General features: G+C 41.3%; 1 protein-coding gene across 3 annotated transcripts in view; it reads left to right on the top strand.

Moving 5' to 3' along the window:
* fbxl17 (F-box and leucine-rich repeat protein 17) overlaps window positions 1-21,819 on the top strand; it is a 317,987-nt gene that overhangs the window by 97,479 nt on the left and 198,689 nt on the right. For all 3 annotated transcript variants that reach the window (XR_006761752.2, XM_014171122.3, XM_014171124.3), the window contains one exon: window positions 728-835. Coding sequence is in view for 2 of the 3 variants with exons in the window: in XM_014171122.3 (XP_014026597.1) it covers window positions 728-835 (108 nt within the window). In the remaining variant the exon portion in view is untranslated. The remainder of the gene's footprint in view (window positions 1-727; window positions 836-21,819) is intronic.

The raw sequence follows: 21,819 nt of genomic DNA, 5'->3' as shown, positions 1-21,819 counted from the left end.
AAGATATCGTTCCCATCTTTCACAGAGCAGATGCACCCTGCTTAGCAAAGGAAAAATGCTCTCATTTTCATCAATGCCGCTCTCTGAAGAATTTGTGTGGAATCCATATTGATATAGTGAGAGGGACCGGGACAATGTTCTCCCTGCGTATTGATCATCAATCCATAACGAGCTGTTTGCGTTTCCTCCTCTGTGAAGGATGGAGACGGACTAATCCATCATAGCTCTGCGCCCCGAACCAACTGCCTGTCCCAGTCCTTCAACCTCTCCCCCTTTTTTCTTTTTATTCCTTCGTTTGTTCCCTCTCCTCTCTCTTCCAGCAATTCAAGTCAACTTCAAAGGGAGGAGAGGCATTGAATGTTGACACAGTGATCGGGAGAGTGCAGTGACAGAATATCTGATGGGCATTACATATAGAATGGAGATACTCGCACACAAAAGACCAGGACACCAGGTTTTAACCTCCAAATTAATTATATATATATATATATATATATATATATAAAGTATGTTTCTGTTGAAAAAGCAGAGACAGAAATACTTGCTAAATACTGTACTAACTATTCGTGTCAGGCTTGTAGGCACACCGATATTAGTGTTGTCAGACACACAGCCGGTGCGCGAGGGTAACTCCAAAATGCTTCCAAATGTTTTGGTCGACGTTCTCCTTGACAAAGCTCCAACACGTTGAAATGTTAACCCTTCCCCTCCCTCTCTCCCCTGTCAGGTGACTGATAAGTCGGTGAGGGCGTTTGCCGAGCACTGTCCTGAGCTGCAGTTTGTGGGCTTCATGGGCTGTTCTGTGACATCACTGGGAGTCATCCATCTTACTGAGGTGAGTAGGCTTCATAAAATGGCCAACGTTTACCTGTGAGTGCTGGTGAATGAATGCAAGCTACGGTGTGGAAATCAGGTTTTCCATTTTTTGTACAAAATTTTTTTTTACTAATGTCTCGTAAAATGTCAAGCAGGCTGTGAACACCTGGCTGAATTAAGGTGGAATAAGTACGTACTTTAGCTGAATGCCAAGGAAAGTAAGTACTCTGTAGAAACAGTTTTTATATTTAGAAATTAAAGTTATTATTATTGAAGTGTTTTAGAAAAAAACATTTTTTTACGAAGGGCATGCAACTTTCCTGAAATACACTTTAACTACAGGTCTGAGTGTTTTTGTAACTTTCAAAGTAAACTTTAAATCTCCTGAAAGTGTAATGAGACGAATCCTAATACAACACCCTGCTGTTTCACTATTACCATTCTAATGAGAAGGGCTTCATGGTTAAAGATATCACACACACACACACACACACACACACACAGTCACACAGAATGTCAATTATCAGGTAATCCTGTATTTTCTGTTTCAGTACTGCTATTTCCCCTTTTCCACCTGTAATGAATTGATCTTTGCCTGTGTGTACGTTGGTGTGTGTGCCTCCTCAAATGCAATTACACTTGTGTTAATGAGAGGAGAAGCCTGATGCTCTGCCTCGTTATTAGATTAAACAGCAGATTAATTTATTTTTTCACGGTCTGGCCGATCAACCGAGCTGTTGGCTTTGACCTTGGGCACGCTGCTTCAGAGAAATATAATGATGCTAACAATTCATTATCATATTAGCATACCTGCAGGTAATTGGGGGAAGTGAACCCACGCCAGATAAGTGAAAGTTATCCCTGTGTGTTCAAGGAGGTTACTGTTCATTAGAACATGAGGTAATTGTGTAAACCAAGAGAAGACTTAGTTCCATGACATATGTTCAGTGTGAGTGTGTGTTTCTGCGTTTGACACCTTACTCTTCAGTTTCCTGGTCTCACACCAGCACCATACCCCCTCTCTCTCTCTCCCTCCTTTTCTAGCTCTCTCTCCCCGTCCACCCTCTCGTTCTCTCTCTGACTAATCAGAGGTGGTAATTATCAACGTTTCGACTTGGATTCCTCGCCTCATTCAGTCTCGTTCAGCAGCCATTGGAAATATTCTTCCGTTTTGAAATCGTTGCATTTCTGATTACTCCGAGGACATCTTCCGTCTCTCCTCTCCTGACTCGTTCTGTCTATTGTCACGCTCGCTCATATCAGTGACGTTCTTCCAAACACTCCTGAGTTATCAGGAAAAATCCATTATTTTTTATTAACTTTTCTTGTATTGGTTACTATTAATTTACCTTTAATAGACTTTGTAGCCACTTCTGAGAAACGACATTGCAAGCGGGATTCAATTAAAGTTTTATTTTTATCAAGTGAGCTGCCATTTCAAGTAGTTCACCACAAGGGTGTAGAATAAAATAGAATGTTTTGTAGCAGTAATTAAATTGTTGGCAATTAAATTAAATATGCTAAAATTTGATCTATTTTAGGGCCATGGGAACTAATTGTCTTCTGTGTTAACATTTGTTTTGTGATATACAGCCACACAACAGAATATCTGTCACACAACAAAGTGATACATCTTAGTCACCGAAGGCTTGTTGGCGGTATTAATGGTTATGTTGACGTTGGTTGTCACATCCCAAGGCATGGTAATGGATACGGGATCAGGGTGTGTGCGTCTTTGCCGGTGGCCTCACTCGTCTCGTTTTACTTCTCTGGTCTGCTTGGTGGATCCTTCACCAGATGAATGTTTTCCTTCATTTGTCTGTGTGCGTTAACCTCCGAAATGAATCGTTCCTCTTTTTCTGGGTCGAGGGGTCTCGCTTGAGTGAGGTCAAAGGTCAGACCACAGAGGTGGAGCCGGAATGAATGAGGTCTAAGTGTGTGGTTGGACCAACCCAGCTGGAGTTTGACCTTTTTTCGTTTTAATGACTGTGTGTAAAGTGTCTGTGCGCGCCCATGTGAGTATTAACAACAGTATCCGAGTTAAACACGGTGAAAAATGACAGTGTGAGATTTTCTTTACTCCTCTCTCGCTCTCTCTCTGACCTCTAGTAGCCTAGCCTGCGATCTGCTTCACGCTTCCTTTGAAAGCTGAACTGAGACGCAGCTGAGGCCATCCCCTCCCCACATCTAACAGTTTCATTATCAAAGTAGAGGGGGGAGAAAACACCCCGACAGACGTCCATTACACTGACCCCTCCAACCCTGTATATGGAGCTAATGGTACATCAACACATCCCTCTCTGTCTGTCAAACGCACGGCGCTCATTTGGAAGTCATTAACTCAAGGTCGTCCATATCAAACTCTGTAAGAGTGTTGTTCAGGGCCAGAAAGCCTTCACTCCCCTGCCTTAGATGTCTCAGTGATGGGCTCCACTTTTCCACAATGCCCTCATACATCACATCAGTCTCACATCAGCCTCCCCAGCGCTGCAGAATGTGGAGTGTGGAATGCCTTTGTGTGCGTGAGACTTCTCAGGAGAGTGGCGGCCAGAGACCAAACAAAATGGGCTGTTTCTAGAATGTCAGAAAGGAGCCATGTTGGAAACGGCTATGGATGTGTCCTTTTTTTTATTTGGAGACATCGTGTCTCTGGTATTAATTTGAGACTTGAAAGACGAGTTATTTTAAAATGAGTTGGCCCGTCAAATAACATTTACGCTGAGCAAGGGCTGGTGAGGAGGAGATTTTACGGTTTTCTCATCAGGGTTGGGCTCAGTTCAGAGTTTGGGAATTGACTCCCATTCAACTCATGAGTTGAAATTCAAATTGAATTGGCCACACCCCACAGGATGTGGAATTTTGAATTTGAGGGACAGGAGTAGAATTGAATTTAGTGCAGTTCAAATAAATTCCACTCAGTCATCAAACATGAGTTTCATTTGAAACAGACAGGTCACACTTCCAGATACCAAATAATACATCACTTTTCTCTGGAAACAATGTTCATCTACTCTTTTAACCTTAGTGCTTATATTTCCACCAACCATTTCATTTGTTTGGGTGAACTTGTGGGTTAAAATAATGCATTCTGGAAAATGTAGTATTTCCGCCATTTTTAACCAAATTTAAGTGATTCATGAAATGTAATAACTTAGAATATTCGCATACAAGTTTTTTTCCCCTCGATCATTCATTTTAAGTGTCCTGAAAATCAGCTGTTTCAATAATATTTTATATGCATGTATATAACGACATGTTTTATGTACAAGATGTATATTTGTATAGACTACACCTAATATAGCATAGAAGAGGCATTTGAATTTCTCTGAATTTAATTATTTTTCCTTTCATTTAAATTCAAATTGCAATTCTGTGTCCTGTATACTACTTGAATTCAAATTCAAGAATTGAACTGAAATTTGAGGTATTCTTCATTTAATTCTGAATCGAGTCCAACCCTGATTCTGGTATTTACCAAGAGATTATCTGATAACAATGGACAGGTTTTGACGCTTACTTTAAGTAGCATTATAATCATTTATTTTTCATTTTTTAAACATTATTTGTGTGTGTGTGTGTGTGTGTGTGTGTGTGTGTGTGTGTGTGTGTGTGTGTGTGTGTGTGTTTTTAGAGAGGGAAACACAGGCAGAAAAATTGTGATAGTGATGCAGAGAAAGAGGCAGGCAGGTAGGCAGGCACATGCACCCCATGTAGGACTCACCTTCTCTGGGGTTGGTGGAAGCCTCTGGTCTCTTATCTCCTCTCCCTGACTGGAACAGACAAATACATCATCACAGTGTGCCCTCTGAGCCCTGCGAGCCAACCCCTCACTCTGAGATAAGACCAGAACACACACAGGTCTGGGGGAGAGGAGAGGAGGGGTGGGTGGGGAGAAGACTGAAGGGAGACAGGGGATGAAGGGATGGGGAATTATAGAGTAATAATCATTTTATTCACAGCCATCGGGTGGAGAAGGGAGAAATGGAGGATGTATAATTTCGGTGGTGCTTCAAGAATAATAATCCTTGCCTTTTTGGATAAGACTTCCAACCTGGGGACCGACAAAAGACGGGGGTGTACAGAGTGAGGGTGTGTGTGGGGGCGTGGGGTGCTGCTAAGTTAAGGGTTAAATAGCTTTTCCATATCTTCTGTGGCCTTCGAATCAGATGGGGAATAAGCTCTGCCCAGCACTAAGACTGACTGACTTGTATTCTATAGCCTGGAGGTGTGTGTGTGTGTGTGTGTGTGTGTGTGTGTGTGTGTGTGTGTGTGTGTGTGTGTGTGTGTGTGTGTGTGTGTGGGATGGCAGTATTGTGTGTTATGTGGGTGCAGGGGTTGTGTGTTTGAGTGGTTGTTTATTTCTTTGTGTGTGTGTGTGCATCCGTGGTGTACAGAATGAGACCTCTCCGTATCTATGGTGTTATCTGTCTATCTTCTGGGTGTCAGTGGTGTACAGAATGAGACCTCTCCGTATCTATGGTGTTATCTGTCTATCTTCTGGGTGTCAGTGGTGTACAGAATGAGACCTCTCCGTATCTATGGTGTTATCTGTCTATCTTCTGGGTGTCAGTGGTGTACAGAATGAGACCTCTCCGTATCTATGGTGTTATCTGTCTATCTTCTGGGTGTCAGTGGTGTACAGAATGAGACCTCTCCGTATCTATGGTGTTATCTGTCTATCTTCTGGGTGTCAGTGGTGTACAGAATGAGACCTCTCCGTATCTATGGTGTTATCTGTCTATCTTCTGGGTGTCAGTGGTGTACAGAATGAGACCTCTCCGTATCTATGGTGTTATCTGTCTATCTTCTGGGTGTCAGTGGTGTACAGAATGAGACCTCTCCGTATCTATGGTGTTATCTGTCTGTATCTTCTGGGTGTCAGTGGTGTACAGAATGAGACCTCTCCGTATCTATGGTGTTATCTGTCTATCTTCTGGGTGTCAGTGGTGTACAGAATGAGACCTCTCTATCTATGGTGTTATGTGTCTGTATCTTCTGGGTGTCAGTGGGGTCAGACTCTTTGTGACTGAGTGATGTCACGTCCTGGTAAGCCCTGGTCATTTGGCTTAGTGCACTGGAGAGGAACTGACCCTCTCTCTCTCTCTGTGTGTGCGTGCGTGCGTGCGGTATTTCCATTTCTCACCTCTTCCTATCAGCTATTTACAGATCATTAGGCATATCAATGTGACTAGAATTTAGGCTCTCTCTCCGGACCTGTACAGGCCGTCGGTCGCAACACGAAATAAAATATAAAATAGCCTATAAATGAAGATAATGGTTCAGACGAATGAAACTACTCGTACAACTCGCTGGCTCCACTAGGGCCCAGTGTTTGCGAGAGCATGTGCTGTGTGCAAAAAGTAGAATTACAAATGGTAAGATAAACAGATAAATATATGGCCTAGGTTTTATTTACTTTAGTGTTTGTTCTCCACTGGTTACCCTTTTCTTATCGCAACAGGTCACACGTTTTGCTGCGACGATTGCACACTGCGGTATTTCACCTGACGGATACAGGGGCTTGTTTATATTTGATATGTTTTCAAATGATTTTTGGGTCCTTGTAATCTGAGGGAAATATTTGCCAGGAGATTAGGAAGTGAAGCTCAGTTTCCACCTCATTTTGTGGGCAGTGGACACAAAGCCTGTCAGGTCTGGCTATGGCGGCCTCTTTCAATGTTAAGGGTATGCTGACTGAGTCTGTACATTTGTAAAAAAAAAAGATCTCAGCTTTCTATCAGTCACAGTGGTCAGAGTCTGCCATTGTGTGTTAAGGGTCATTTACATTTACTTTGAGATTTTGTAATGCTTTCCCAATAGGTAATATCATTTTATTTTTGTTTGGTTATTATTTGGTTGGGTCCGAGTGCTGTCCTGAGGCTTTGTTGGGTTGGTAGTGATTTGTGAACTTGCTTTCAGGACTAGCTGGATGAGGGGACTTTTCTCTATGTTAATCTCTTGGCATTTCAGGGCTTTGTAGTGGTAGGAGTGGGGGTCGCTTGTTTTTAGGTGGTTATAGAATTTGATGGTTTGTTTTTTTGGATATTAATTAGTAATGGATATTGGCCTAATTCTGCCCTGCATGCACTATTTGGGGTTTTTCTCTGTACTCTGCATGAAGGATTTAAGTTTGATGTTTGTAAAAAAAACTAACAACATTGAAATCTTGATTGGTTAGTGGACCCCGTACTTCATATCCATATAGGGCAATTGTTTTATTTGTACATTTGAATATTTTGAGCCAGGTCTAATTGGTATGTCAATTTGACTTTTGATTGGGTAAAAAGCCATTTAAAAAATATATATATTATTGTCATTGGTCTTGCTCTTTTGCACCCCAGTATCTCTACTTGCACATCATCATCTGCACATCTATCACTCCAGTATTAATGCTAAATTGCAATTATTTTCGCCTCTATGGCCTATTTATTGCCTTACCTCCCTACTCTTCTACATTTGCACACACTGTACATAGATTTTTCAATTTTTATTTTCTTTTGTGTTATTGACTGTACCTTTGTTTATGTGTAACTCTGTGTTGTTTTTGTCGCACTGCTTTGCTTTATCTTGGCCAGGTCACAGTTGTAAATGAGAACTTGTTCTCAACTACCCTACCTGGTTAAATAAAGGTGAAATAAAAAATACAAAAAAATACAAAAATGAAAAAAGGTGCATATTCAATACATGTACCACAATACAGACCATACTAATATAATTATCTATAAGAAGTTATACTTGACAAAAGAAAATAAATAATAATAATCTAAATGAGGACAAGACGGTATTGTCGGCAATAGTTATAATAGAGTAGTATCACTGACCAACAGACAGACAGGACAGTAATATAAAAAAGAGAAGAAAATAGAGATAAAAGCCGGGGGGGGGGCTTGGATCACTCCAGTTGGGTGTCAGAAAAAGGGTATTCTCTATAGGTACCCATTTTATAAATACATGTTTCACCCTGAAGTCTTAAAGAATGGGTTATCCTTTCCAGTTCATAAATCTCTTTAGATTTTGGACAATCGCTGGGTTGAAGCCAATTTGTAACAAATAAATACTTTTCCTGCCAATGATACCAGCAGATATAACACCTAATACAGCGGTCTTAAAATCCGGTGGGATTTCTGCTTCAAAAACTTGGCAGAGGTCCCTGTACACCAAGTCCCAGAAGTTGCTCAACTTTGGACAGGACTAAAATATATGATGGTGGTTACCTTCTTGTTCTCCACACTGCCTCCAGCAGTCACTGGCAGCGGGGATTCCGGCTTTTAACGTAAGTTTGGGGGTTCTGGAAAAATTTGAAGTCACTTTCCGCTTAAATTCTCTCAAAGAGTTAGAATTTGTCACTATGAGCACCTCAGTACATATTGCACCCCATTCTTGGTCTGAGATAACTTTCTCTATTTCTATCTCTTATTTACTTTTCAAATACAAAGAGTCACAATCATCAGTTGAAATAAGGTTCTGGTACAAAAGGAAGATGCTGTTGGTGACAGGTTCTTGATTTTGAGACCTCGTCAGGAACAGTTCTGGTGTTTTGGGTGCTGGATGATAGCCCAGTCTTTATGCTTCTCTAGAAAGTGTCTGATTTTGTAAGAATGTATATCCACATCTGTCCTAGGTAGTAGGCTTGGGCGGTATACCGTATACCAGGGTATTTGGAAATAGCCACGGGATGGTTTTTCAATACCGTTGAAACAATTTCTTTGAAGTTTTTCAATACATTTTAATATTTGTAGCCATTTAAGTAAATACCTGCGGTCAACTTGTGCAATGCGTTAGGAGACAAAGAAGATTGCGTTCTTATTTCACCTGTCACATTATTTTACATTACGAAGCCTACTTAGTTCCCCAGCACAGTTGAGGCAGTCACCTGTTTGTTTGTAAGTAGCACAACAGGAAAAGCGGGAGCAGGCGAATACAGCTGTGTGTTGACAGGAGTCATGTTTTATATTGAAAGTCAAGTGTTTTTTTTTTTGCTTCAATAGAGTAATCAGGGACTTGCATACATGAGTGCAACACATTCGACATAAGCTTCATTTTCATTGGATGACAACAGAAGTGCGACGCTATTTGGCGGGCAACCATACAAGTAAATGAGCTTACAATGCAAAAAGCAAGGTCTTTTTTTCAAAAACGATGCATGGCCATCATATTAGGCTTATCATAGAAAGAATGTAGCCAGCTGATAGAATGCCTGTTTGTGAATTCTCATCCGAGTTTAAAAGTGCAACTGAAGCACAAAATTAGTCTGATGCCGAGCAGAAATTACAATAACAAACATTTTAGATCTGTGTTTAGAAAACACAGCAAGATATTTCTTATGTGTTTTATCTTTTTTTTTCACCTGCGTGAAAAAGCGCAGAATTATGCATTAATACAACCCCTAGTTTACTTGCCATCTAAGTAAGTGGCTGAATTAGTAAGGGCATCATATTGTGTTAGCTTTCTGCCATGTTTGAGAAGGCAAAGTCTTTTGGATGAGTTATTTGTACTGCTGCCACTGCTGTCTTGATTTCATTGCGCTTTTTCTCCTCTCCGTTCTCGGCCTGTTTGCTCCTCCCCTTCTTTGAACAGCGCAGGCAGGCCCGTTGCCTTAGCAACTCCAGACTCCACACAGACACAGTGTATAGACATGCTGCTGCAGAGCCAGTACGGCATGCATCAAAACGTTGTTCATTTGCACAATGTCTCTCGTTCATATTCACTTGTAAATGTCCAAACTCACCAAAAAATGGCATTTGGTAGCTCCTACTTATATATGTATAACTTGAGCTAGATTGCCTGTCTTTGCAATTAGTTTATTTTTGTTTGCGCTCATTAGCATATTTAGCTAGCAGCCTCCAAGCAAATTTGCAATTGTGGTAATAGAAGCCCAATGGTTGTTGTTTTTTTTTGGCGGCCCCTTGTGTACTAAACTGGTAATACCGTAAATCCCGGGGTGGGAGGAGGACGGTATGATGATATGAAACTCGGGATACCGCCCAACCCTACTAGGTAGGCCAAACTCACTCCGTTTGCTGCTGGAATGACTTTAATGTGTCTCCATGGAAAGGTTGGTGTATGAAAGACAGAATAAATCCAGACCACCCTTTTATAACCTGAGTCAGAGATGGTACAAAGTTTTGAGACTGACAGGTATATTTGAACTGAGACCAGGTGCTTAGCTCATGTTCTCTGATATTGGAATTGGAAAATGGAAGAACTGCCGGGGTATTGAAGTACAGAAGGACTTCTCAATGTTGAGCCATTGAGACCCACTGTCGTCAACAAGCCAGGTAGTCAATGGTTTAAGTTGAGCTTCCCAGTAGTAATACTTAAGGTTGTGCACAACTAGGCCACCTGACTGTTTAGAGTTGAAGTGTTTTTAATTGCACTCTTGGGTGTTTTTCTTACCATATATAACGTGTGATCAATCAATTCAGTAGGTCAAAAGTAGAGGTAGTTATAGGGATAGGTAGCATCTGAAATGGGTATACTGTAGTAATCTTGCCAGGATGTTAATTTGGACTGATTTTACTCCCTATTAGATAGAGGGGCAGAATGTTCCATCTGTCCATATCTGCTCTAATTCTATTGATACAATACATTTTAGTGTAATTTGCTTCATACAAATGATCTCGACGAGCAGGTATGGTAATTCATAAATATCTTATACTACAATATGGCCATATTAAATGACAGCAAGGCCTTTGCTTGCTGTGAAATATCGCCTCCTCTTTTCATGGCCTCTTTGTCAACATTTACTTTGTACCCTGAGTAATGACCAAACTATTTAATAATCTACATGGGATGGATGCCTGTGGCTAAGATAAATAGAGGAGAACGTCATCTGCATATAGGGAAATCTTGTGTTCCTTTCCACCAATCTTAATACCTTTTTTTTAATATCCTCTTCATCCCTTATCATTTGGGCTAAAGGTTCAATACAGTTATCAAACAGTAGGGGGCTCAATCCGCAACCTTGTGTTGTCCCTCTATCCAGAATAAAATAATTGGATATAGCACTGTTTGCATGAACTGAGGCTTTTTGATTTGAATAAAGTATTCTTATCCACAGGGATGCAAACTAGTCATCTTTCGGCGAAAATTCGCCGTTTTGAATCCAAAATAGGTGACCTACGTGATTCGTGTAGATCCGATGAGAAAAGTTTGGATGACTACTGGCTGTATGCAAACGAGTGATGCGCGTTTTGAGCAATACTGGCTGTATCCAAGGCTCAGCCAATCGTTCACATAACAACAGAATGCAGCACGCGACTGAAGAGAGAGGAGACAACCAATTTGCTAGTTACAGCATCAGTGCGCGCTCTGGAAAGACGGCGGGAGAGCGGAAAAGCAGTTTGTCAGTTAATTTACAGCAGCGCGTCCTCTGAAAGATAACGAAGAGGTAGGTGAGAAGCCTGACCACGGAGACAGGGGTGAGAAGGTGATGAAGCGTACTTCATGAGCTGTAACCTAAAACAACTGCAATTTGGAAAGTTTGAGGTGAGGGAGAAAGTGTGGCGGACCAAGTATTGTTAGCATTGTTAAGTATCTTGCTAGCTGGTTCAAATGTTATTTTAGCTAGCCGGAGAAATTATGGGCATTAGCCAACTTAATTGATCAAATTGAGTTTATGGGGTGAAAAGTGGCTGGCTAATAAAGTCACAATGTCAGATGAGCTAACGTTAGTAATCTAACCAATTCGCTACGACTCCTTGTCGTTCCTCAAGTTATAACACGTTAGCTGCTTACTGGACCCTGGCAGTCTGTGTGAAATGTGACTTTGTTCGTTAGCTAACTATAACTAGTTATCTGTGAACTAATGTTTTCCCACTACAGTATGTGGTTAATTTTCAGAATGAGAGATGTAGGTGAAAATGAGGCGTTGCTTGTTATTCAACAAGTGTAGCTGGAGCTGGGCCTGGCTTAAGCTGGACGCCACTATAGAGGTGAAAGGAACACCACGCACTTTCTCACTTTTTCAACACAGTGGATAAAAAGGGGTATGCCAGGTGTACTCTGCCTGAATGAGATCAATTATGCCAACAAAGGGTATCATGCTCTGCTGGCACATTATAGAACAGATGTCCACAGGCAGAAAGTGTACAATGTAATAATGTACAGTGTAGCCCAAAGATATTGCTTTTGTTGTGTTGAACTTGACAGTAACACGTGTGTGGGGAGATTATGACTTTTTTTTTTTTTATTCAGTGAACGTTTTTCCCACACATGTAGCCTTCTGCACTTGATGTCTATAGTGGCCACTATAATAGAGCAAAAATAGAATGCCTGTTTGTTTCATTCTATTTCTACTTTAAGATGTTTTTTTCCCCAAGTGCTATATTTAGATGTGTGTGTGGTCACAAGTGTTCTATTATAAAGGCTGTCATGGCTAATTGCAATATTAGTGTATTGTTCTTTCTCATTTGCAGTAAAGTCTAGGAAACAATAACATTGGATTGCTCTCTTTACATTTTTTTTAGCTGTGAGTTAGGTTCACATTAACCACTTTATTTTTCACACAGAGACTGATCATGTAGATCATATTCTTTGTTGTTTAATTAGTTAACCTGCATTTCCCCCCTAGCAGGGATTTTTGTGCATGTTTCAGTGCATGTTTTACCTTTTTGGACCCTCACCAGTTTGCATCCCTGTATCCAACTTGGAAACCTTGGCCCGAAACCGAACTTGATCAACGTCTGGGCTAGAAGCTCCCAGGAAACCCGGTCAAAGGCCATTTCTGCATCCAGAGAGAGGACCTCTGCTTCATCTCCTACTCTCCGGGAGTGCGCCATGATGTTGAGAAGCCTGTGGATATTATTTCCTGAGTACCTCCCTGTTATGAACCCTGTTTGGTCCGGATGTATGATAGTGCTGACAAATCGCTTCAGTCTGACAGTATGCTTGTTAAGCTGCAGCGAAATAGGTCTATAAGATCCGCATTGTGTAGGGTTTTTCACTTCCTTGTGGATAACAGTAATTAATGGGGGTAGCATTTTATCATGATATGCATCTATCAAGATAGATTTCAAATATTTTACTGAGTTACAGTTCATATAAGGAAATCAGTCAATTGAAATAAATAAATTAGGCCCTAATCTATGGCTTTCACATGACTGGGAATACAGATATGCATCTGTTGGTCACAGATACCTTAAAAAAAAAAGTAGGGGCGTGGATCAGAAAACCAGTCTGTATGTGGTGTGACCACCATTTGCCTCATGCACCGCAACACGTCTCTTTCACATAGAGATCATCAGGCTGTTGATTGTGGTCTGTGGAATGTTGTCCCACTCCTCTTCAATGGCTGTGCAACGTTTCTGGATATTGGCGGGAACTGGAACACGCAGTCATACACGTCGGTCCAGAGCATCCGAAACATGCTCATTGTGTGACGTCTGGTGAGTAAGCAGGCCATGAAAGAACTGGGACATTTTCAGCTTCCATGAATTGTGTACAGATCCTTGCGACATGGGGCCATGCATTATCATGCCGAAGCATGAGGTGATGGTGGCAGATGAATGGCACGACAATGGGCCTAAGGATCTTGTCACGGTATCTCTGTGCATTCAAATTGCCATTGATAAAATGCAATTGTGTTTGCTGTTTCCACTTTCGTAATATTTCTGTTTTAAGAGCCTTAGATGACATCATTTTCCAGAAAACAGCTTTTCTTTGCCACTTTCATCTCCTTTAAGATGTGAGATTGCTGCTGCTTATGCTGCCACTGTAATTCACATTTTTTATTTTCAAGCGTGACTATAGGCCTCACTTCTTTTCTTTTTTTTAGACGCGAAGTCAATTATACGCCCTCTCAGGTACGCTTTGGCACACTCCCAGAGAGTAACAGGCGACATTTCAGGCAAGGCTTTGATTTCAAGCTGTTGCTTTGTCTCTGATTCAACAAATACCTTAACTTCTATATCATTCAGTAATCCAGTGTTAAAGCGCCATCTTTTAGACATTCTATTATTTCTTATGTCCCATTGGAGACTCACTGGCCGATGGTCGCACTTAGTTACTCTGAAAAAAAAGTGTTGTGTGGGTTAGAATTAAAAGTAGGATGCACATGGTGCCATATATCCACCAATCCAGCCTTAACACAGCTATTCTTAAGTGCTTAACTCATTTTTGAGAGAACGTTGGTTGCAGGAAGCTTGTCTAGATTGTTTGACATCACACAATTAAAATCACCTCCGATTATAAGCACCCCAGTTGCCTTATCCAGAATTAAATTAAATATATTTTTAACGAACTGCAGGTTATTATCAGTGGGAGCATAAACATTAGGTAAGGAGGCATCTGTCCCCCCATTAATCAAAATACATCTTCCTTCAGTATCTTGAACTTGAGAGGAATGAGAAAATTGAACCGTCCTCCTGTATTAGAATGGCCACCCCACACATACCTGACTGATGGCAAGAAAAAGATCTTGGTGAGCCCATGACCTACTAAGTTTCCGGTGTTCTTTACCAGATACGTGTTTTTTGTAGAAAGGCTACTTTGCACTGTTTCAACTGCGTTTTGTATTTTCTTTCTCTTGATTTGACTATGAAGACCTTTCACATTATCACTCACAACTTTGTGCATTCGTATATATATGTGTGCATTCGTATATATGTGTGTGTGTGTGTGTGTATGTATATAAAAAAATAAGTCCCTAGGACTGTCTCACTCATTTACAGTATTCAGCGCTGGTCTTCCCTTGACTGCCCAAAAAGTTGAACTGCGTCTTGGAGAACGACCGGTCTCTCTCGCTGTGCCATCCGACGCGCTGTCACTCCCGTTCCATCATTTCCCATTCGGACAGGTTGGTCTTGATACCCTGGGGGCTTAGTCCTTCTGCTGCTTCCCACGCCGAGTTGAAGACCTGTATCCCGCTCTACTTTCAGCTTTGCCGGGTAGGGAGACTGGAACCTGATGTTTTTTTATTTTAACTGTCATGATACCGGTATATCCTTTTCGCTTGCGTTGTACTGTTGAGGTGTAGTCATTGTCAATGGAAATTCTCTTTTCCTTGTTGCACAGGTCTCGTTCCATGCTTTTAATATCACCATCTGCTTTGTTTGAAAGTTCAAGAATTTCAACACCAAGGATCTCGCTCGGGTACTTGCATCGTCCTGCTTCGGTGTCAGGCACCGGTGCGCCCTTTCCAGCTGTAGGTCAAGTTCAGGTGGAAGAGTTCTTACCGAAAAACTTGGACCTACTTCAGTGTCTCCAGTCTCGGAATTATTTTAGATTCCGTACATTTTCGCATTTGATCTTCACAAAAAAGGCTTGGGCTGTTTGCTTCAAGTTGTTTCTCACTCGTCAGCAAGTAGCTCAGTAGTCTGCCATTACGGGAACAGCCATTCTCCATTTTGTTGATCCTGTGCTCTGCCTCATTTATTCGCCCGTCCAGCTGGGTGACTTATTGTTTGAATCCAGCGACGGAGATAAATATTTCCTCCAGTTTTCCGTTCATCTCTCGAAACCTGCATATATCTTGCAGTATCGTCTCCACACCATTAGCACTTGAGCTAATGCTACTGTAGCTGGTGATGACAACGGTTCCTAAGAATCGTCAGGTGTTGGTGAGGGCTTCAGCATCTTTCTCAACTAGTTTTTCATGTGCTTAGTCGTCATATCAGTCTTTTCCAGCACTTTTTGGGAAGTTGGGTTTGAAAAAGTATTAAATTAAGACATTTTCAATGGCAGGGGTAGCGCTTGTCTAGAAAGATGCCATCGCTCGAGTGATGTCACAGGAAGCCCCCAAAAGCCCTTCTTGCTTTCTCTCAGTTCATTGGCAGCCAAGCAGAAATTACCCATATGGCTTATTTTTAAGCCCAGATATGAATAGACTTTAGTGTGTTCTGTCTGTCTTTTCATTCTAACTATGAAGTTCTGTTTTAAGCCTTAGGATTTGGATCTTTTTTTGAAAATCATGTTTTTTTTGTCTTGAAGTTTGTCAGGGATATTTTGATTGTTGTAGACCCTCTTTTGTGGATGACAACAGAACTAGATCGTCTGCATACAGCAGGAATTCAACTTTCATGTCATACAGGGTGAGGCCAGGTGCTGTGGACTTTTCGAATAGTTTTGCCAATTTATTTATATACACTGAGGGTATAAATCATTAGGAACACCTTCCTAATATTGAGTTGCCACACCCTTTAACTCTGAGAACAGTCTCAATTCGTTGGGGCTCTGACTCTACAAGGTGTCAAACGTTCCACAGGGATGCTGGCCCATGTTGACTTCAATGCGTCACACAGCTGTTAAGTTGGCTGGATGTCCTTTGGGTGGTGGACCCTTTTCGATACACACGGGAAACTGTTGAGCGTAAAAGAAATAGCACCGTTGCAGTTATTGATACACTCAAGCCGGTGCCACTGGCACCTACTACCATACCCCGTTCAAAGGCACTTCAATCTTTTGTCTTGCCCATTCACCCTCTGAATGGCACCCATACACAATCCATGTCTCAATTGTCTTGAGGCTTAAAAATCCTTCTTTATTCTGTCTCCTTCCTTTGTCTATACTGATTGAAGTGAATTTGACAGGTGACATAAATAATGGATCATAGCTTTCACCTGGATTCACCTGGTCAGTTTGTCATGCTTTGTACACTTTTTATATGTTAAATAGAGTGGGGCTTAGAATACATCCCTGTATTGGAATTCAATTTGTATTGCACATTTACTGTTTGTATACCTAGATTTGATAAAATCATATCTTTTCCCCAACAGCACTTTCAATAAGTTTTTAGAGGAGACCTTCATGCCAAATGGAACAAAATGTTTTTTTCAGAAAAGACTAAGCAGGAGAGGATTTTTATGTTGGTTTACTTGGGTGTCAATAAGGGAGTAGAGGTTGTAAATATGATCAGATGTTTGGTAATTAGGTAAACATGTAATTTGGCTCTTGCTGAAGACACGATAAGGAAGTCTTGCATTTATAATACTACAAAGTATCAACCCCATGGTTAGTGTTCACACAGATGCCTCTAATTCTGGGGTAAAAATGTATCTCCACTCTTGAAGGGTTTTGAGTCCATTTCAAGTCTCAAGGATATAGCCTACACTTAGATTGAATAATTTTAAGATGGCCAATTGGAATTTTCCAGAACTATGTTTAATTATCTTGTTTAATATGCCATTGTTACCACAGGATTTTGTCCTCAATTCCTGTTCAGTGATGGAGAAATCTAGTGGATTTTTTTATGAAAAATTCTAATTTCTGCAATTTGTCATGGATAACTTCGGTGTCTTGTGCCTTGGTGAGGTTGTAAATACGGTTTAAAAATGATTAATCCATACTCTCTCCATTTTGTGTCTCCAATTATGTTTTTTGTTTGTTGAGTGATTTCCAATGGTCCAAGAAAGAATTTACATTTATGAACTCCTCAATTAGGCACAGTTGTTTTCGGGTATGTTCAATCTTTTTATACTGATGGTTTACCTTATGTGTAACAACTCCATAGGTGGAGTGTGTCACATACGTGGTAGTCAGACAAGGCAATTCAGTTCTTAAACATAGCAAATGCTCCAAGTCAAACACTGGCCATAAATACTGGGGAAGATAGTATTTTACCCCAGGGCAGCGAGAGCTTAAAACCTTAATCATATTGGGGTTCTGGTCCAACGATTGTGACAGAGCTTCAGCATGTTTCGCTCTCCTGTGTGAATGCCACTGCATGGCCTATGTTCTGCTGCAGCCCTAATTGCAGCCAGGTGTGCAGCTGCAGTCAATTAAATCTATGTGGAGAGTTGCCACACCTTGTAACAAGTCAGTTAGCCACCATATGGGGACAAAAGCGGGCCTTTCCCATCCTTACAGTCTATGAGTGCTCACAAATGTGACGCACCACCTGGAATTTGGTACTTTGTTGCAGGATTTGAAATTGTGTTTTTTCCTTTGGGTCAAAGTAGAGACTCAGAGATAGAAAATGGTATACCAAACACTGCAGTTGAGGAACAATAGGAAAGTAATTGTGCTTTGAAAGTTGATAAACTTCTAACCCCACTTTTGAGAAAATGGCCCTTGAATGTTTTGGTACACCCACTGGAGAGCTCTTCTTTGTCTACACCCATTCAGCGTTGTTCACATCATCTTAAGCCTTAGCCCCACCCATCTCTTGGTACATTCAATTGTGAGGCCATGTGCTGAACACAGTGAGTAGTGTAGTAAACAATGAAATATTTCAAGACTGGAAGTGGTAAAAGTAGTATCCATCCCCAGGTAAAATTACACTTTATCCAGTCCTTGGCTTATATCCTAATCTGACTTTGGTGCAGGTTATGTTGTACTTCACATTACCGTTTCTGGTAAACACACTATATCAAATAAGATCTACGTTGCTTTGTCACATGCACAGGATACAGAAGGTGTAAACAGTACAGTGAAATGGTTACTAGCATAGTAGCAATATCAAAAACAGAAAGTATACAGATAAAAATTATTATTAGAGGACGCTTACCCAGACACACTTGTATAAATTGATGGGCCATGTGAAAGAAATGCTACAATAACATTTATTTATAAAGCCCTTCTTACATCAGCTGATGTCACAAAGTGCTGTACAGAAACCCAGCCTAAAACCCCAAACAGCAAGCAATGCAGGTGTAATGCAGGTGTAGAAGCACGGTGGCTAGGAAAAACTCCCTAGAAAGGCCGGAACCTAGGAAGAAACCTAGAGAGGAACCAGGCTATGAGGGGTGGCCAGTCCTCTTCTGGCTGTGCCAGGTGGAGATTATAACAGAACATGGCCAAGATGTTCAAATGTTCATAGATGACCAGCAGGGTCAAATAATAATAATCACTGTGGTTGTAGAGGGTCCAACAGGTCAGCACCCACCTCAGGAGTAAATGTCAGTTGGCTTTTCATAGCCGATCACCACCCACAGCCACATCTAGCTAAGTGGATGGGTCACTATTAGGGTTGCGAAGGGTCGGAAATTTTCCATGGGAAGTTAAGCCCTGGAATTTTGCTTAAATTAATCCAAAAATTATAACAGTGAACTTTTTTTGTGGGATACACATAAGGCAATTCTAGGTCTTGTGGCATATTTTGATGAAACTATCCCCAATTCAATGGAATTGCAACCCTCTGCATGCACTCTTCCATCACATGTACAGCTGATTCTCAAGATCTTGCACACTAATGAGATGCTCTTGAGCCCACACTACTACAGTGTCTGAGCCAAGGACTACATGCTTTCTGGTAAGTTTTGATTACAATACTGGGTGGGGTGAATATATTTTATATGACATAATTTTTTGTTAACTAGTAAATTGTAGCCTACAGCAAAGTGTGTTTAAATCATTTCGAACATGTTAACAATTTCTGCTAGTTAGTTTTTGCTACCATGTGGGTTTTAGCTTGCTTGAGCCTGCTAACTGAGGAGTGTTAATTCACCTGTTTCCATACATGTTTCATTTTAAAACATTTATCTTACAAAGGAGTTGTATTTGGGGGTTTTTTTACAATTTTTTTTCTAATCTTTACAGGAAAATGCAGCGGGCACTATCTGATGTGTGGAGACATTTCACTGCAGCTAATGTAGAAGGAAAAGCTGTGTACATTTGCAAAAACTGTGCCAAATCATACGTGAAGAATGCAACAAAGATGGAGAATCATCTGGCCAAGTGCATAGTTCCCTCAGCGCTCACAACAAGCAACCTCTGACAAAAGTCCCTCTACTTCTATTTGAGGTGAAAATGATAAATCAGACACCTTATCGATAGCAACAGCTCATGGTCCTCCTGGAATTATACTTCTTTTTTACTCAATGGAGGAACGTTGTCAGAGAAATGCTGATGAATGTCTTGCTCGAGCTGTGTATGCAACTGGTTCACCTCTGATGCTCACAGGCAATGTGTATTGGAAGAGATTTCTGAATGTTCTTCGCCCAGCATACAGCCCTCCAACCGGACATGCTTTATCTACTCATTTGCTGGATGCAGAGTTCAACAGAGTTCAAGTGAAGGTCAAGCAAATCGTAGAGAAAGCAGACTATTGCAATCATCTCTGATGGGTGGTTGAATGTTCGTGGACATGGAATAATTAACTACATCATCTCCTCCACCCCTCAACCAGTATTCTACAAGAGCACAGACACAAGGGACAACAGACACACCAGTCTCTACATTGCAGATGAGCTGAAGGCAGTCATCAATGACCTTGGACCACAGAAGGTATTTGCATTGGTGACAGACAATGCTGCAAACATTTATTTATTTAATTTATTTTTTATTTCACCTTTATTTAACCAGGTGGGCCAGTTGAGAACAATCTCATTTACAACTGCGAACTGGCCAAGATAAAGCAAAGCAGTGCGACACAAACAACACAGTTACACATGGGATAAACAAACGTACATTCAATAACACAATAGAAAAATCTATATAAAGTGTGTGCAAATGTAGTAAGATTAGGGAGGTAAGGCAATAAATAGGCCATAGTGGCGAAATAATTACAATTTAGCAATTAAACACTGGAGTGATAGATGTGCAGAAGATGAATGTGCAAGTGGAGATACTGGGGTGCAAAGGAGCAAAAAATAACAATATGGGTATGAGGTAGTTGGGTGGGCTATTTACAGATGCAATGGTCGGTAAGCTGCTCTGACAGCTGATGCTTAAAGTTGGTGAGGGAGATATAAGACTCCAGCTTCAGTGATTGAAAGCTGCTTGGTCTAAAGTGGAGGAGTCCTACCCTCACATCACAACCATTGGCTGTGCTTCTCATTCATTGAATCTGCTCCTCAAGCACATCATGGGACTGAAAACAATGGATACACTCTACAAGAGAGCCAAGGAAATGGTTAGGTATGTGAAGGGTCATCAAGATATAGCAGCAATCTACCTCACCAAGCAATGTGAGAAGAATAAGAGAACCACATTGAAGCTGCCCAGCAACACCTGTTGGGGTGGTGTTGTCATCATGTTTGACAGTCTCCTGGAGGGGAAGGAGTCTCTCCAAGAAATGGCCATATCACAGTCTGCCGATATGGACAGCCCCATCAAGAGGATCCTCCTGGATAATGTATTTTGGGAGAGAGTGGTAAGCAGCCTGAAACCTATAGCAGTAGCCATTGGACGGATTGAGGGAGACAATGCCATCCTGTCTGATGTTCAGACTGCTTGCAGATGTAAGAGAAGAAATCCAAGGAAACTGCAGTTCTGAAATACATCAAAAAGCGTGAAGACTTCTGTCTGAAGCCTTTACACGCCGCAGCGTACATGTTGTATGTATGCTGGCAAGAGCATCCTGTCTGGTGCGGAGATCAACAAGGCCTATGGTGTCATCACTACCATGTCTCGCCATCATGGCCTGGATGAGGGCAAGGTTCTTGGCAGTCTGGCGAAGTACACTTCCAAGCAAGGGCTTTGGGATGGAGATGCGATATCGCAGTCGTGCCAACATATCTCATCAGCCACCTGGTGGAAGGGACTTTGTGGATCTGATGCTCTTTCCTCTGTTGCCTCCATCATCTTCCAAATCCCACCAACATCAGCCGCCTCAGAGTGCAACTGGGATTTGTTTGGGAACACACACCAAAGCACGCAACAGGCCGACCAATACAAGGGTTGAAAAATTGGTGGCCAGCCGGGCAAATTTGAGGCTTTTTGAGCCTGACAACGAGCCATCCTCAACAATGTTGGAAAGTGACAGTGAAGATGAGGCTTCAGAGTCTGATGTTCAAGAGGAGGTCCAGGGAGAAGACATGGAAGCCTGAGAGGAAGACAACCAAAGCTTTAGTTTCTAGACTATCGTTTTACAGATGTATGTTGAAAACGTTTTTGGGAGATGCGATGGATCATTGGGGATCATTAAATATTCCCTTCTGGTGTTCAGTGAAATCATCCCATGTGAAGAGTCAACTCATTTAATTAAAGTTCAATTCATAACTAAATCGTTTTTTTATTTCTATTGGAAGGATTTAATCATTTGCAATTATGTCTACTTATAAGGTGAAAGGTTTCCGTTTCTGTCTCCAAATGATATGGTAAATATATCCAATGCAAAAAACATCT

The sequence above is a fragment of the Salmo salar genome, chromosome 24, assembly GCF_965601325.2.
Source record: "Salmo salar chromosome 24, fSalSal1, whole genome shotgun sequence".
NCBI classification, from domain to species: domain Eukaryota; kingdom Metazoa; phylum Chordata; class Actinopteri; order Salmoniformes; family Salmonidae; genus Salmo; species Salmo salar.
Note: the sequence above shows the minus strand (reverse complement) of the source record. Positions and strands in the feature narration are given on the sequence as shown.